General features: G+C 26.8%; 2 protein-coding genes across 2 annotated transcripts; one reads left to right on the top strand and one right to left on the bottom strand.

The window, feature by feature from the left end:
• The first annotated feature begins 4,524 nt into the window (after nt 1-4,524).
• Nucleotides 4,525-10,204, top strand: LOC141528739 (sodium/potassium/calcium exchanger 3). Its single transcript, XM_074244944.1, has 8 exons — nt 4,525-4,797; nt 5,067-5,285; nt 6,313-6,500; nt 6,592-6,739; nt 7,223-7,321; nt 7,529-7,789; nt 8,235-8,336; nt 8,421-10,204. The coding sequence occupies exons 1-8, from the start codon at nt 4,647-4,649 to the stop codon at nt 8,753-8,755; spliced, it is 1,503 nt and encodes a 500-aa protein (XP_074101045.1). The 5' UTR covers nt 4,525-4,646; the 3' UTR covers nt 8,756-10,204.
• A 1,194-nt stretch (nt 10,205-11,398) lies between these two features.
• LOC141528970 (clavesin-1-like) lies at nt 11,399-13,892 on the bottom strand. The gene is made up of 4 exons (XM_074245278.1): nt 13,508-13,892; nt 12,384-12,694; nt 12,224-12,317; nt 11,399-11,722 (listed from the first exon to the last, which is right to left on the bottom strand). The coding sequence occupies exons 1-4, from the start codon at nt 13,890-13,892 to the stop codon at nt 11,574-11,576; spliced, it is 939 nt and encodes a 312-aa protein (XP_074101379.1). The 3' UTR covers nt 11,399-11,573.
• Between the last annotated feature and the right edge of the window lie 1,671 nt (nt 13,893-15,563).

The raw sequence follows: 15,563 nt of genomic DNA, 5'->3' as shown, positions 1-15,563 counted from the left end.
TGAATATATCGCGTTACAAATGCCATAAGGGCATATGATAAAAATCGTATTTTTTTTTTCGAGTCCAAAAAATTTAGATAAAATTATTTTGTACATTTCTGCACGTTTCATATAAAAATAAGTTGATTTCCGAAAAAAAAATTTTTTTATACGCCCTTATGACTTTTCACCGGGAACTTTTGCCGGTATACGCCCTTATAGCATCTGGAATGCGATATTGTTATCAATGAAATATTATTGTTATAAATTTTATAGATTATTTATTTAAAAAAAATTAACTTTAATTTAATAAAATAAAATGTTTACTTAGTTTATTTTTTTAGGATATTTTATTAGATGATACATATGGAACAATAGCTAGTTATTCTAGTAAAAATATATCATGAATTTCATTGCAGTACATTCTTACAAATAATATTTAACTAACTAAATTTATGTTGCAAAAATGTCACAAAAGGAGTAAATATCCGAATTTTTACGATGTAAGATCGTAAATTTTAAATATAAAATTATCAAAGTGACCTTATTGAAAGTCTGGTCCAGGATTACGATCTTACTAATGTAATTTTTGCTAAAGTAGCAATTCAAAAAATTTTGTAATAATTAAATTAGTCAATAGAATTATTAACTACGTATCAAAAATCTTACTTATTAAAACAAGTACAAACTTCTAGAAAAATTAAAATATATATATTTTTTCCGAGGAAAACAACAGCATATTATTATTATTTTACTCAGAGTTATATTTATATAACTTATAAAAAGGTTGTAAATAATCGATAGGTTGTTAGCAAGTTTATATTTATGCAAAAGTAAATTTAAAATAATAACAAAAGAACGGTCAGTTGAATTTAATTATTCAGTTAGTTTATAAATTTTTAATAAATTAAATTACATACGCTACATTGAATCTAATAAGTTGAAGCGTTTGTAAAATTAAAAATAATAATAATAGCGATAAAGGTTTATTTTGAAAGATAAAAGCGTATTTTCACCGAAAATCATAGATGCGCTGAAAGTTTTTATTAAGTTTGAAAGCTGTTTATTCTGTGGCAGTTTGATTAAAATTAAATGTCTCTAATTTATGAGTTTTTCTGTTTGTATTTTATCAGAGCTGCATGCTCTGCCTACAAATATGACATTTATTGATATTAATTAGTGACGAGCTCAAGCAATACTTCAAATCATATTTCATGCCTAGTGTTTTTATTAATTTCATTAAATAATTACATATGTTAATAAAAAAAAAAAAAAAACTTCAGTTACAAACAAATATAATTGCACAGTAAAAAATTTTGTGTTATTGCGTCAAAAAAATTTGTGTCAAAAATTTTTCATACTTTTTTATGTGGATTTAACAAAATAAATGATTAATCAACCCAAAAAAGTGTTAAATATTTAATACAAAAATTTTTAACACTAAGTTTTTTGACGCAATGACGCAAAATTTTTTACTGTGTGGAATTTTTCGTTTATTCATTAAATCGACATTTTACATTACGTTTTTCACTATTTTCGCTCAAAACCGTAAACAGTTATGACAAATATAAAAACAATACGTAAAGTAGGTCATAAAAATAGAATTATGTGACGTATTTACAGCAACCGTTTTTACTCAGCTTTTTAAAACTTTTAACCGATAAATACATTGCAGTAAAAGTCAAACGCACGGACATCATTAGATAGTTTTAGTCCGAAATTTTTGTATGCATTTTTTTTATAGTCAGCTTAAAATATTGCGAAACTTAGCAAAAATAATAGCCCAGAAATTACAGTAAAAAAAAAACCTTTAGTTTTATAATTAATAAAATTAATTTTTAAGTACAATAAATTTTATAAAAAAAAATTAAAACTGATTAACGAATTAATATAATTGGTATTCAAATGAGTTTTATTTAAAATTTTAATTTTAATCACTTTTACAATAAATCACTTAAGTAAATAATTTTACACTCCTCCGAAATTCAATTTCAGTTTAATTATCAGCGGTAATCAATGATCTATACGGTGCATTATATATATATATATATATAACAATAGTAATAAGATAACAGATTGGTAGATGTTTGCCCATTGAAAACATAATACGTTCATACCTTCAAGTTTTCCGAGAACCCCCGTCGGAAAAATTTCATTTTCCACGATCCTATATATATATGTTTATTGCAACGTCACATTGTATTCACTTTTTTCTTTAAAGAATATCACATTGTCTTATCAATAATAAAATAATATAAAAGAAAGAAGAAAAGTGTAAGTAAAAGTTAACAAAGTCGCATAAATATCAAAAGTGTGGCGTATTTTATACATGTTGTGTATAATATATATTTCCATCATAAATAGCGGCATAAAAGTGAACAATGCAGCGGGAATGTAAAGCGAGTGATGATTTATACAAATGTAAATCAGTAATAAAAGAAAATTTTATATGTACAAAAACTATTCGATATAGAGATAAAGATTTTGTTAGGATACAATTAAAATGAATTTATTAAATAATAAAAACATTTTTCATTTCTTTTGAAAACTTTTTCAATTAAATAATTGATTATCCTCATTTTTTAATTTATAAAAAAGGTTATAAAAATAAGTGCTTTTTCGTCAAAATTAGTTTAGAATGGTACAGTCACTATTTTATCATGCTATTGCAATAATTTTGAACTTCCATGAAGCTACTAAAAATTTCAATTAGGTAGAAATTAAAGAAGAGATACTCAAGGTAATTTCTATCTGTGAAAAAATATGAAAATGAAGTTAGCCGACATTTCAAAATTTTTAGAAATTTTTTATTAAAAAAATTTAAATTAAAAAAAAAAATGTCACATGTATAAAATTTGAAAAACTATAAGTGCAATTTTTTATAAATATCTTTTTAGTTTCAATTTAATTAATAAAAAAAATCAAAAATTTTTAGACGTGTGCTAACCTTCAGTGTCATGAAAAAATTAACTAATACGGTCATATATAGCTAATTTATTTTTTTCACATATATGGCTTGAACTGGTCATGTATAAAAATATGAAAAAATTTTTCCCAGCTTCCGTTAAAATTCCTGGAGAGCTGTAATAAATTTTACACTTAGAATTTTTAATCTCGCCATGAAAATAAAAAATTTTTTAATAAATAAATATTTTTTAATAAAAATAAAAAAAATATTACGTTATTTTTCTTTCTTTTCACTGAACATAAAATTATTTCTCTTAATGTTCTGAATTTACATTATACTACTTACATGATTGAATAAAACTGTTACATTTTTTGTACTTGCCATTAGGCTCATTGCCTTGGCAAATAAATTAAATAAATAAAAAAAAAAATAAAAAAAATTTTCACTAAATTTAATCAATAGTTTAATACATTTTTATAGAATTCAAACAGCAGTTTTGGAAGGAAGAGCTCAAAGACCGGACTATGACAAGCTGGGAGTAATCCTAGGAATCACTTCAAAGCCTGATCTGAGAAAGCTGCTTGATTTTTTCCACAACGGCCTCACACTCCGAAAATCTTACTTCTAACACGTAATGCAGAGGCACTATGAATGAGTTAAATAAATAAAAAACTTGAATAAGTCCGAAATAAGTAAACATTGAGGCTGGACGGTGACTTTTACTAATAATCCGAATTAATACTATTTTCTAATTTTTAACTTTATTGAATTTAATGCAAGTTATTTGTACTGAACTAGCTATTAGTTATTTAATCTCTTTTAATTGTATTATATATGTACTACTTCACCGCTCCTTTTTTCTTGTATATAGGATAACATCCTTTAAATACAATAAATAAATATTATATTATTATATATTTTTATAGAATCTTATGAATAAAAAATTCTTTCAACAAAATACCTACACAATTGATAGTGATTGACGGTGCGCTAGGTTAATCTAATTGCTGGGGCGTTGACCGACTTCAATTATATTCTCAACTTTATTCGACACTCCTTTAAACTCCGTCTTCTTTGATCTACATTTCAAAGGCCAAAAACCGATTGCACAAAATAAAAATAAAAATAAAATCAATAATAAACAAAGCACAAATGGAAAAGTTAATCAAAGGGAAAATTTAATTACATTTATGTTCATTATGTTAAACATATTTACATAAACCCAAAACTAGTGTATTATTTACAACCCAAGGTCGCTGTAAAAAAATGGTGCATTGCGGTCAAAAGTGCGTTGGCAAGCTTCCATCTCCTCGTTTATTCTGAAGCACAGAAAGCACAAAAAGAACGCGTTCAAGTTCTTAAGTAATATATATTATTTAAAAAAAAAAAAAATGATATATCCGTCAAGATATTTGCTTATTTATTTATTTATTGTTGTTTTCCGTAGTATTGATAGAAGATAAATATTTAATGTTAAAAATCAACGATACGGTAGACGGCAGACGTAGGATTGTTTTTCTGACAGAATCGATCAAGGGATAGTTTGTCTGACGCCTCTTACTCTGGTTTATCTTATCGTAAAGATAATGAGTCGATATTTAAAAGAATTATTCACGAACTTCCCTTCTTCCATCAGTAGCTGCTAGAACTTCAAGGTGTTGACAGTCAAAAAAAAAAATATAAAATTTTTAATTAGTAAATTTTTTTTTTTTTCAATTTTTAAAATTCCCTTTGTTGGGCCGCTGAAGCATCGAAAGATATGACAAAACGCCATAAACATTTGATATTCTACCGCATGCTATTAGTTATCGGTATTCATACGATTTATTTTACATGCATTAGTCTCAGTGGATTTTTTAAGGTCAAAAGTACGGAATTTGACCCTGAAGTTTTTGACAGAAATGAAATACGTAAGTTCAAAAAATTAATTTTTTTTTATTTATTTATCTGCAGTAAAAGTATCGGAAAGTTTTGTTTTCATGCTAAATAGAGATAAATAATTTTATCGATAAGTGATATAAAAAAAATATCGCTGATATCTGAATACGTAAGGTGTTTAAGTAGATATTGTTTTTATTTTTTTTATTTCTACTAGATTTATAAAAAAAAAAAAAAAAAAAAAAAATAATTTTTTTTTTCGACTAAAATTTTTGTCCGACTGAAAGTGATTTATTTTTAGGATTACGTAAATTAATGCAAGTTGAAGAGCCAGAGGTAAACAGAAGTAATCAATGTATTGCGCCAGCGATCGATGAATTTCCATCGGACGGTTTTACTGCCGAACAAAGACGCTCTGGATTCATAGTAATTCATATTGTTCTTGCGATTTATTTATTTTTGTTGCTAGCAGTAGTTTGTGATGACTTTTTTGTTCCTTCGATTACGAAAATATGCGAGAGTAAGTATTTTTTTATTTTTTTTTTCCTCCAAGATAAATTCGGGCGCGGACATTATTTACGGGAATAATTTATTCTTGTTGATTTTAATTATATACGCAATTTATATTTGTACTGCTGTAGCGCCATTAACATAGCACTCGCTTTTATCACAAAACATCAGAATCCATTATTGGACATGATTTTTGTGGTGTTTTAAAGTTATAATATTACAGTATTACACAACCAATAACGCGAAGCTTTTAAGAGTGCTTTTCGGAGTGAAATTCACGAATTTAATTTTTTACTTTTCTTTATTAGATAAAAATAAAAAAAAAAGGTTGTTGAACGGTAAAAAATTACACAATGCGTATTTGGAAATTTTAAAAATTAATACGGAGTATTTTTTAAGAAGTTTTCTTTATGAAAATATTTTTAAAAAATCTTAAAAATTATTATGTGTCAGTTAATTTCAATAATATGAAAGTAATCCATTTTATTTTATTAAAAGGAAAATTATTAATAATTTATTACTTTGTATTTAGATAGATAAGTTAAATGCATAGAAATGATGAAAAATTTTTTAAATTAAATAAAAAAATTATCACAAATTTCAAATTCCAAAAAATTTTGATTAAAGTTATCTTCAAATTTGAAAAAAAATTTTTTCATCATTTCTATGCATTGTTTTTAGAATTAATAATGTTTACTAGATTTATCCTTTACGTCGCTACACTGAACTTTGATATAAAAAAAAAACAAGATGGCTCGTAACTGAAAATTGTGACGATTTTTTTTTACATTGTTATAAATTTCTCTCATACGTCGATAAAGAAGTTTCACTTCAAAAAATACAAATTCAATTTTATATGAAAATGAATTCAGATTTTTTCTAAAAGCAGATGCTAGGTTGAGTTTGAACTGTGTCGTATAGTGAGTTCAAATTTTAGGAAGACCAAGAGACCGTGCCCAGGTTTCTCTATTATTTATAATATAAGCCCTCAAAGGAAAAATAATTGTTCAAATGATCTATTTACTTACTTTTTAAAGAATTAAATGTATCAGAAGACGTAGCTGGCGCAACATTTATGGCAGCAGCATCATCCAGCCCCGAATTATTTATAAATGTCGTGGGAACATTTGTAACTCAAGGTGACATAGGAATTGGTACAATTGTTGGCTCTGCGGTGTTTAATATTCTCGCGGTTCCAGCATGCTGTGGCCTTTTTGCCAGCCAGGTGATATTTATGATTTTCAAGCAAAAATTTTATTTTTAAAAATTCCATTTATCGAACAAACTCAACATTTATTTATGCATGGTTTATCCAGGCGCTGGAGCTCGATTGGTGGCCAGTAAGTCGAGATTCTCTGGCTTATGCAATCACCGTTGGTTTGCTTATTTTAGTGTTTCGTGACGGGCGAGTCGAATGGTATGAAGGGTTGATCCTTGTTATCACTTATGTGTTGTATATTTTGAGTAAGCTTCAATTGAATTTTTTTTACTTCAGTCAAAACGTTATCTCTAGCTTTGATTGACTCTTATTGAAATCATTTAAGTCTCGATCTGTAATTTCATATTGAATCAAAAATATTTCTCTTGAATCAGGATTTTTTTTTTTTAGTGTAATAATTATTATAATAAATTATTACTAATTACAATTATAATTATATTTGTACGTTACAAAGCTACTCAAGCTTTTGATAAAGCTAATTGGGACTAAGCCAACATTTACTGTATGAATGTAATTTGAGAGATCCATACAACATTAAATGTTAGTTTAGTCTCAATTAGTTTCATTTGAGAGTGACGATATAGCATGTAGTCTCTTTTTGCATCATTATAGAGGACATGCTTTTGAGTTGTGGTCACATTGGTTCGAGACTTTACCATTGATTCCAATGAGAATAAATGGTTAGATGGATTATTTAAACTTTAATAATTTTTTGGCTTATAAATTAGCAATGTACTTCAACAAACGTATTAGCAAGTGTATGGGCTCAATGGTGTCCAAAAGAAAGGAGTATAAAAATTTAGATAACAGTCCTTTGTTACCAAAACGTAAGTGTTTGCCAAAAATTGATAATGTTACACAGTAAAAAATTTTGCGTCATTGCGTCAAAAAATTTTATGTTAAAAATTTTTATGACAAATATTTAACACTTTTATGTTAAAATCTGTTAAATCAACACAAAAAAGTGTTAAATATTCAACATTAAAATTTTTTACTGCGTACATAAATTGAAATTTTTTCAATACAATTCATAGATTTTGAGAACGGAAAGGTTAACAGTTTCGAGCCAATCGAAGATGAGGATCTTGGAATCGTCAGCATGACCAATTGGCCGGACTCGTTTTGGGAAAAGCTGTGGTGGATGCTAACGTGGCCGATAAACTTTGTATTGTTGATAACGATCCCAGATTGTCGAAGGAAATCGCTTAAATCTTGGTATCCTGTGACATTTTTAATGTGCATCGTATGGATTGCTTCTATGTCATTCATCGTTGGTTGGGATATTACAATTATAGGTAAATATTATAAACATTTGCTTAAATAAAATACAAATTTATTTAAACTAAATTGGCCAATAAAAATAGTTGCATAAAAGAGAAAAACATAATTTGATTTTTCGTTAAGTTTAAAATCTAAAAATAATAAAATTTGTTCAACGCCGTAAGATGGACGGTAGAGCTTGAAGGTCAATCTGTCAATGCAATCAGTAAGAAATTTTTTTTATGATTGCATTTTATATCCAGAAGTGAAATGACCTCATTTAGTCAATTTATTTTTCAAATTACTAATCAAATATGAAATGATTTGTTTTTATAAAAAATTTCAAATTCAAATTAATATAATTTTTTTTTTTTTTTTTTTTATTAATCATAGACCTTAGCATTATAAGTCGTGCTATAAAACAGAAATAAAATCCCCAATAAATATAAAGCGAAAACCTAACTTCGTTGTCAATTATAGGCGATACTCTGGAGATTCCAGACTCAGTAATGGGTTTAACCTTTCTTGCCGCTGGGATGAGTGTTCCCGAAGCAGTTTCCAGCGTCATAGTAACAAATCAAGGTAATCAGAAATCAATAATCGATAATCAATAAGCTAATTATAATAACTAAGAAGTAAATTTTAAAATGATTAATGAATCTTCAGGACACGGTACCATGGGAATCAGTAACTCGATTGGCTCGAATGTCTTTGATATACTTCTATGCCTGGGATTGCCTTGGTTTATAAAAGCGGCATTTGTACCAAAGAATCCGGGACTACATTACGTTCAAATAAACTCCGAAGGACTTGTTTACAGTTCAATATCACTCTTTTCAACATTAATCTTACTTTACGTAGCTTTTGCATGCAACAAATTCAGACTTGACCGTAAAGTTGGTTTTACTTGTTTGTTCATGTACGCATGTTTCCTTGTGATAGCTTCACTCACTGAACTCAATGTTTTTTTCCAAGTAAATCTTCCTACATGTGTTCACTGACAAATCTAAGCGGCTTAGTGCCGCTTTTTAAACTATAGGCTAATTGTTAATTATAGTATTTAATGAAATTAATTAGTAAAACCATGGTTAGTGAGTACAACAGACATAATTCAATAAGCTTGTACAAAAAAAATTCTGATTCAATATGAATTTAATATTGAAATTCAGATTTTGACACAAACATGAATTAGTTTTGAGATCAATCTAAATTTGAAATTGATTTGTAGGCAGAAATTAGCACACCTGTAGAACTTCCGATCTTAAATTCATTCGGAATCAAATTTTTTTTTTGCACAGGAAGTTTGAGTTTTTGTAAGATTTCATAGGATACAAAATCTAATAGCAGAAAAATTTTACTGTTTTAGAGGAATTTTAATGAAAATTTTTTAAGGTAGTACGAGCACCAAGGCAACTTTGTATAAAAGACTTGATTTTTTTAAATATGAAGTTCAAATATATCTAAATAAATTCCGAAAATTTGAAGAAGATTACTCAACTAATTAAATAAATAATTAACTTTGAAGTTGAGCAATTTAACATTGGTCTTATGGAGTAATCTCCAATCATAGATCACTACGAAAACTATTATTTTTCTTATCGACTTAATTCGTACAAAATGTTTTTCGAAATTTCCGACAGACGGTGACAGTAGTAACTCGACACTAAGACTATACTTGAAAATGGCGTTTTTTTAGTTAAAAAATTAGTTTTTTCTTTAAGTATAGTGATAAAAAATTTTTTAATAATTAATAAATTAATTAATTGTTAATAAATGATTTTTTAGCATTAGATGATTTAAAAAAAATTTTTTAACAGTAAATAAATGTTTTTCAATAGTTAGAAAATATTGATTAACAGTTAAAAACTTATTTATTAAACACAAGATATTGATTCTTCATAAATACTTATTAATAGTTGATAAATGTACTTTTCTTCCGAAAATAATAGATATTAAAAGTTGGATCAGTATAACTTTGCAAACTGTTTTTGATAGTTAACATGATTAAGAAGTATATATTAAGAAGATTACTAATTCTATTTCTTTACGATACTAACTTTGTACTAAATTAGTGACATGAATTAGTAATAATTATCTTATTATCTTATTATGAAGTTTTGTACAATAATATTAATAGTAATAATCAAACAAAAAATATTTTAATTTTGATTAATAGAAAAAATGAATTTTCTTACAAGCTGTAAAAATTGTGTACTCATTATTAATTATTAATTATTATGAACAGTTGATTATATCTTTATTTGCACCTGATGAGGGATAAGAATTAGTAGATGAGATTAGCGTTATCACCTCGTGAAAAAAACAGAACCATTTTTATTCCAGTGTAGATATCATTGATATCAATCTTACCTTGGAGAGTTAACTTATCAGCATTGTTACTTTTAATGGAGTAAATATTTTTTAAATTAAAATTATAGACAAATAATGTACATTTGTGATATTTTACAGATTTTTTGTTATTTAATAAATAATTGTTTTATAATTGTAGATAAGTTTAGGAAAATGTCTGATTAATTGATTAATTAATAAAAAATAAATACTACAAAATTATAACGTTCTGAATTTTAGAAATTATTTTTATAGAATTAAAAATCAACATTTTAATAACGAGTACACGCTATCAATGTTAATTATCATCTAAAAAAATGTATGTAAATCTTATTTTCAATCAACTTCGAGTTTTCGGAACGAGCCAGAAACATTACCGAAACCATCCGAAGACAATGAACCCCTGGTTTCTACCGATACTCCTATGTACATTTCATCAAGGGCCAGTAATGCTTCACGTTTTTTACGCAACTTTTTCTTAAAAATAGCTGCAAAAATTTTTTTATCAATTTTATAAATACAATTAATTTTTGCTTAACAATATTTGTATACAAATAATAATAAATAAACGAAAAATACCAATCATATCAGCGGCAGGTACGTCACCTCTCTAGGCAAAATTTTAGGATCGATATTTTGTTTGTAGTCTTCTATACTGTCATAGAACTAAAAAAAACAATCAGATAAACATTTAACAAAAGTGGAGAATTCATAATATTCGTATATTCTTTTAAGGAGTCATGCGATAGCTTATGAAATATAATGAATAAAGAGAGATTTATTTTTGTCGAGAAATTATTTAGAAAAAGTTGCTGGAAAATTTGAAATAGTTTTTAGTACTTATGTGATTACACAGAAAAAAAATTACTTGAATCAAGTAAATAATTTTGAAGAATTTCATGTTCTTAATTTGAGTAGAAAAATTCTTAAACTAAGAATTGTCTTAATTATAGTCAATATTGTATGAAGTTTTTGCATATTAATTTTTTTTTTACATTATTTTATAATTTTTTCAGTTCACCATTGTTAAAAATACTTAGCAACGTCTCCTTATTCATTGCGTAGAGAAATACTTTGTAACAGATTAAGAAAAACATAATATCAAGTCAAAAATAAGCGTAGTTTTCTGTAAGAATTTTTTTGGCAGTCGCAGGGATTCGAACCCGCGTCTGCTCAGTAGGTTTGTTTTTCAGTAAGGATGTCGCCATCTGATGCATGGAAAAACAGCTAGAATACAAGTACACTTTGAGGTTTGTCACTTTTATTAAAATTAAAATTCAAAACATTAGTTATAATACCACCAAATTGAAATATTTTTGCTATTTAAAATTTCTTTTACAAAAACTATCTTTCACAAATAATCACAATAAGTTACCATCATTTTATCTTAATCAAACGATACCTCATCATTTAATTTATTTTCATACCATCATGATGACTGGCGCTTCTTATGCAGAAGTCTACAACCAACTAATCAATCTCGAGTTTTCGGAACGAGCCAGAAACGCCGCCGAAGTTATCTGAAATTGAACACTTTTCTTTTGATGATATTTCGATGAACATATCATCAAGGGCTTTTATTTCTTCATTTTTTTTACGCAACTTCTCTTTGTACACCGCTAAAAAATCATACATATAATTGTTGTAAGTAAATTATCAATAGCTAGTGGATCTGTGTGAGTATTTGGCACATTATCATGATTAAATAACAAATACATAGAAAAAAAAAACTTTTAAGGAAGACAAAAATTTTTTTGGAGAAAGAAGAAATTTTCTTGGTTCAAGTCAATTTTTTTGGCTCAAGAAACTTCGACTTCATGCACGAAATTTTTAATTTTCCTCAATATTTTTTTGAGCCAAGAAAATTTACCCTCCAGTCAAGTATTTTTTTTTTTTTTCAGTGTAGTAACATCATAAAGTTGAAATGAGATTATAGGATGACCATTTATTTTTTGATTACGGCATTTTGCAACATATTATATAAATTACGTTAATTTGAAGTCAAATTACAGAGCAACTTTCAGCCAACTTAAGTGAAATTTTTATTTTTTCAACGTCTAGTTAGCATGGCTATCAGGGTAATTTTGATAAATAAGATATGTGATGATATAATTACATACCAATCATATCAGCAAGTGGTACGGTACCACCGTACTCCTTCGGTAGAATTTTAGGATCGATTGTTTTCTTGAAATTGTCGATATGTTTAAAAATCTAAAAAAAATAAAAAAAAAATCTACAATAGTAATGAAGATAAAAAAATATGGTTTAAAATATTACCGATACTCTACGCCTGAGTTTTTCACTCAAGAGCGATAAAGCAAACTCAAAAAGCTTAAAGGCGAAGCTGGGAACACCGATGAAACACATTTCTCTATGTCGCATCGGTGTGCTATTCTGGAGCCATCTAAACAATATCCGTATATCTGTCAATGACCAAGCACTCATGTGGGCTAAGCTTATACCAGAAGCGTCAGTCACGTGCTTGTAACCGCGTACTTGATTCTCTTCATCATCCATTAACATTTCAAACGTTAAAGCGAAGACTCGACTTACTTCCCTGGATCCATATTTAGATGGGTCAACTCGATCTGTTAATCATAGTTATAAATTAACTAGCAACCTGCAGTCATTATTATTTCTAATCAATGTTGTAGTTAGGGTTCTATTGATATAAATTTAAAAAGTAATGTTGCATTAACTAGACCAATTATTAATAATTAAATGAAAAATGTCATAAATATCATCTCAGATAATATTCAGTGATATCTGTGGTGAAAAAAATTTTCAGATAGTAGCTAAAAATACCCAGGTTACACTGCGTGATATCTGGATTATACTAATTGTAATCTGGATTATACTCATTGTAATCTGGATTATACTCATTGTAATCTGGATTATACTAGTTACTATCTGAAATTTGTTTTCACTCAGTATAATCTGGGATGATATCCAGTGTCATCTTGTTCTTTCCGTGTAGAACTAACAAAGTATCAAAAACTTTTCCAAAAACGTTACATAAAAAATTAACAATCACAAAAAAAAATGGAAAATTAAAAAAAAGTACAAATTTAAGTTAAAATTTTTCTGTTAACAAATTTAAATATAAAAATTCATTTGAAAATAAAAATTAGTTAGCTACAAAATTTTGCTTATTCTATTGATTTTTTAGATCATAAATTTTCCATCATTGAAAAAAATATTAAATCGTGAAATGATATAAATTAAGGTTACGACTTCTCTGATAATATTACATTTTCCTTAGAAATCCATTTAAACAGAACACAGTAAGATATAAAAAATAAAAAAAATTTTTGTCATTGCATCAAGAAATTAACAGATGAGATTTTCCCGATTCACTAAATTATATAAATTATTTAAGATTCAGAGGCAATAAAACTTACTATAGAAACTAAAAAGAACTTGTCTTCCATGCTTATCTTTTTCCAACAACGGAACGACAAATCCGCTGTCAATTATCCCTTGCATTTCAGGATCATCGAAGTCCAAATTTTGAAACCATTCGGGATACAATTGTTTGGCTTGCAAATAACGTACTAGCATGTCTTGCGCCATGGGCAAACTGAACTTCTTAGTTCTCAAGAATCGGAGCAGAAATAAAGAATCAGTACGACAACTTTTTATTAAAGGGTGCTTTAGTATCCAGGCTCGGAATTTCTCCAACGCTTGATTTCTCATGTTCTCATCTTCCCTTAATTCTGTCAAGGCAATCACTTGGGTTTCTTTGCTGAGGGTACATTTGTAGTCTATTTTACTGTCCACGCCCATGTTCAATCTGCAATTTTTAATTAAAAAAAAAAGTAAAAAATGATTTAAATCTGTTCTATCAAATTTACATCTCTACAGAAATGACAAGTATTAGTAAAATTTGTTGATTAGCGAAAATTCTGTAAATGATAATTTAAGTATCATTGAAATCTTTTTTATGTCACAGTGTCTCAAATTTGGGTCATTTAAAATTTTCGCAATAAATGTAAATAATAAGAAATTAAATATTGTTGCTAAAATAAATTATTTAAATATATTTTCCAATGTCAAGTTAATATTTAAGCAACTGTATTTACGAATTATGATTATTTTAATGTCTTTTAAAACGTTTTTTATTTCAGGTTCACCTTTGACATTAATGTAATCTCACTTTTTAATTTTATTATATACATATAGTCAAAAATTAGTGATAAATGATTACTTAACATTATATTATGTAGGAAATATTTATTAAAAGTTATTAAATTATTTATTAAGTGGTAAGAAATATTTATTAACTGTTAGTGAATATTTGTTTAGATATTTTAATAAAAAGTAAGTTCAAAAATTTTGTTTTGACACTTTTTATAATTTCATAAATTTGACAAATAATAGTTGCTATAAATTACAAAATTTTTTTTTTAAGTTAATATTATTAGGGTACTGTATATTTTTATAAAATTCTGTATTATTATTTATTTATGGACGTTGAATAATTGATTTAATTTAATCAATAAATAAATTGTTTCCAAACAAACAAATTTATCAGTTAAAAAGTTGTTTTATCAGTATACGCATGCAGATTGTTAAATTGATCAAACTTAAAGTCGATAAAAAAATAATCAATATATTAAGTAACATACAAATGATACGCAAGAGAAATAATTAGTAGTTAGATTATTAGTCAAAATACATTACCTTGATGATGAACGTCCAGTTTGTGACTAAATTTCAAGATTCGATCATAAAGCAGCTTTTATTAAACTGATTTCGCCCGTTATCATTATGCAGTACCCCACTTCTTAATATCTTCATAAAATTACGACTAGCTACAACACTTTCTTCGCAGTACACAGAATATATATCAACAAAATGTTGCGGTAAAAAAAACATACGTCATAAAATTTTCTGCGCACTTTATTCGACATAACTGTAGAAACATTTTCATGAAATATTAACTGAAGTAATTTAGATGAATGTTGATAAAGTTATGCTAAATCTCGACAAATTCGACGACCATGCATTTTACAACATACCTTTAGACATTAAAGATGATAAAGAGACTAAGGCGCTGGAGGTAATAGCGATTGATAACAATAAAAGACTTGGAAGTAATAAATGTAAAATACAATTAATGGAGTAGAAGTAATGAAGAAGGACGTTAACATTCGCAAGTGTCCGGAATGTCTTGATGATTATAATTATAAATTATGATAATAATACTTTCTGTTGATCTACACACTGATAAAAAACTTAACTTGATTCAAAAAAAAAGATCTTAAACCAAAAGTACTATTTTTAAGGAAATCATTTTCTTCAGTCACAAGAAAAAAATCCTAAGTCAAGATATTATTCTCAATTCAAGAATTTTTCCTCTTGACTAAAGAAAATTATTTTCTTCAAAATAGTATTTTTGAATTAAAAATTTTTTTTTGAACCAAGTTAAATTTTTTATCAGTGTACAAATTTTAA

Source organism: Cotesia typhae, unplaced genomic scaffold (assembly GCF_013202065.1).
Source record: "Cotesia typhae breed Kobodo isofemale line unplaced genomic scaffold, CoteBio_Ctyphae contig_44, whole genome shotgun sequence".
Lineage (NCBI taxonomy): Eukaryota > Metazoa > Arthropoda > Insecta > Hymenoptera > Braconidae > Cotesia > Cotesia typhae.
The sequence above is the reverse complement of the archived record's forward strand: the minus strand, read 5'-3'. Positions and strand labels throughout refer to the sequence as shown.

What these genes read in the sequence shown, in the direction of transcription:
- LOC141528739 (XM_074244944.1), top strand. Translation starts at nt 4,647, where the DNA reads ATGACAAAACGCCATAAACATTTGATATTCTACCGCATGCTATTAGTT. An exon ending in CAGTCCTTTGTTACCAAAAC is followed by an intron (nt 7,322 to 7,528) that starts GTAAGTGTTTGC and finishes TACAATTCATAG; the next exon opens with ATTTTGAGAACGGAAAGGTT. An exon ending in TTGGGATATTACAATTATAG is followed by an intron (nt 7,790 to 8,234) that starts GTAAATATTATA and finishes TGTCAATTATAG; the next exon opens with GCGATACTCTGGAGATTCCA.
- LOC141528970 (XM_074245278.1), bottom strand. Translation starts at nt 13,892, where the DNA reads ATGGGCGTGGACAGTAAAATAGACTACAAATGTACCCTCAGCAAAGAA. An exon ending in AGTTCTTTTTAGTTTCTATA is followed by an intron (nt 12,695 to 13,507) that starts GTAAGTTTTATT and finishes TATGATTAACAG; the next exon opens with ATCGAGTTGACCCATCTAAA. An exon ending in AACTCAGGCGTAGAGTATCG is followed by an intron (nt 12,318 to 12,383) that starts GTAATATTTTAA and finishes TATTTTTTTTAG; the next exon opens with ATTTTTAAACATATCGACAA.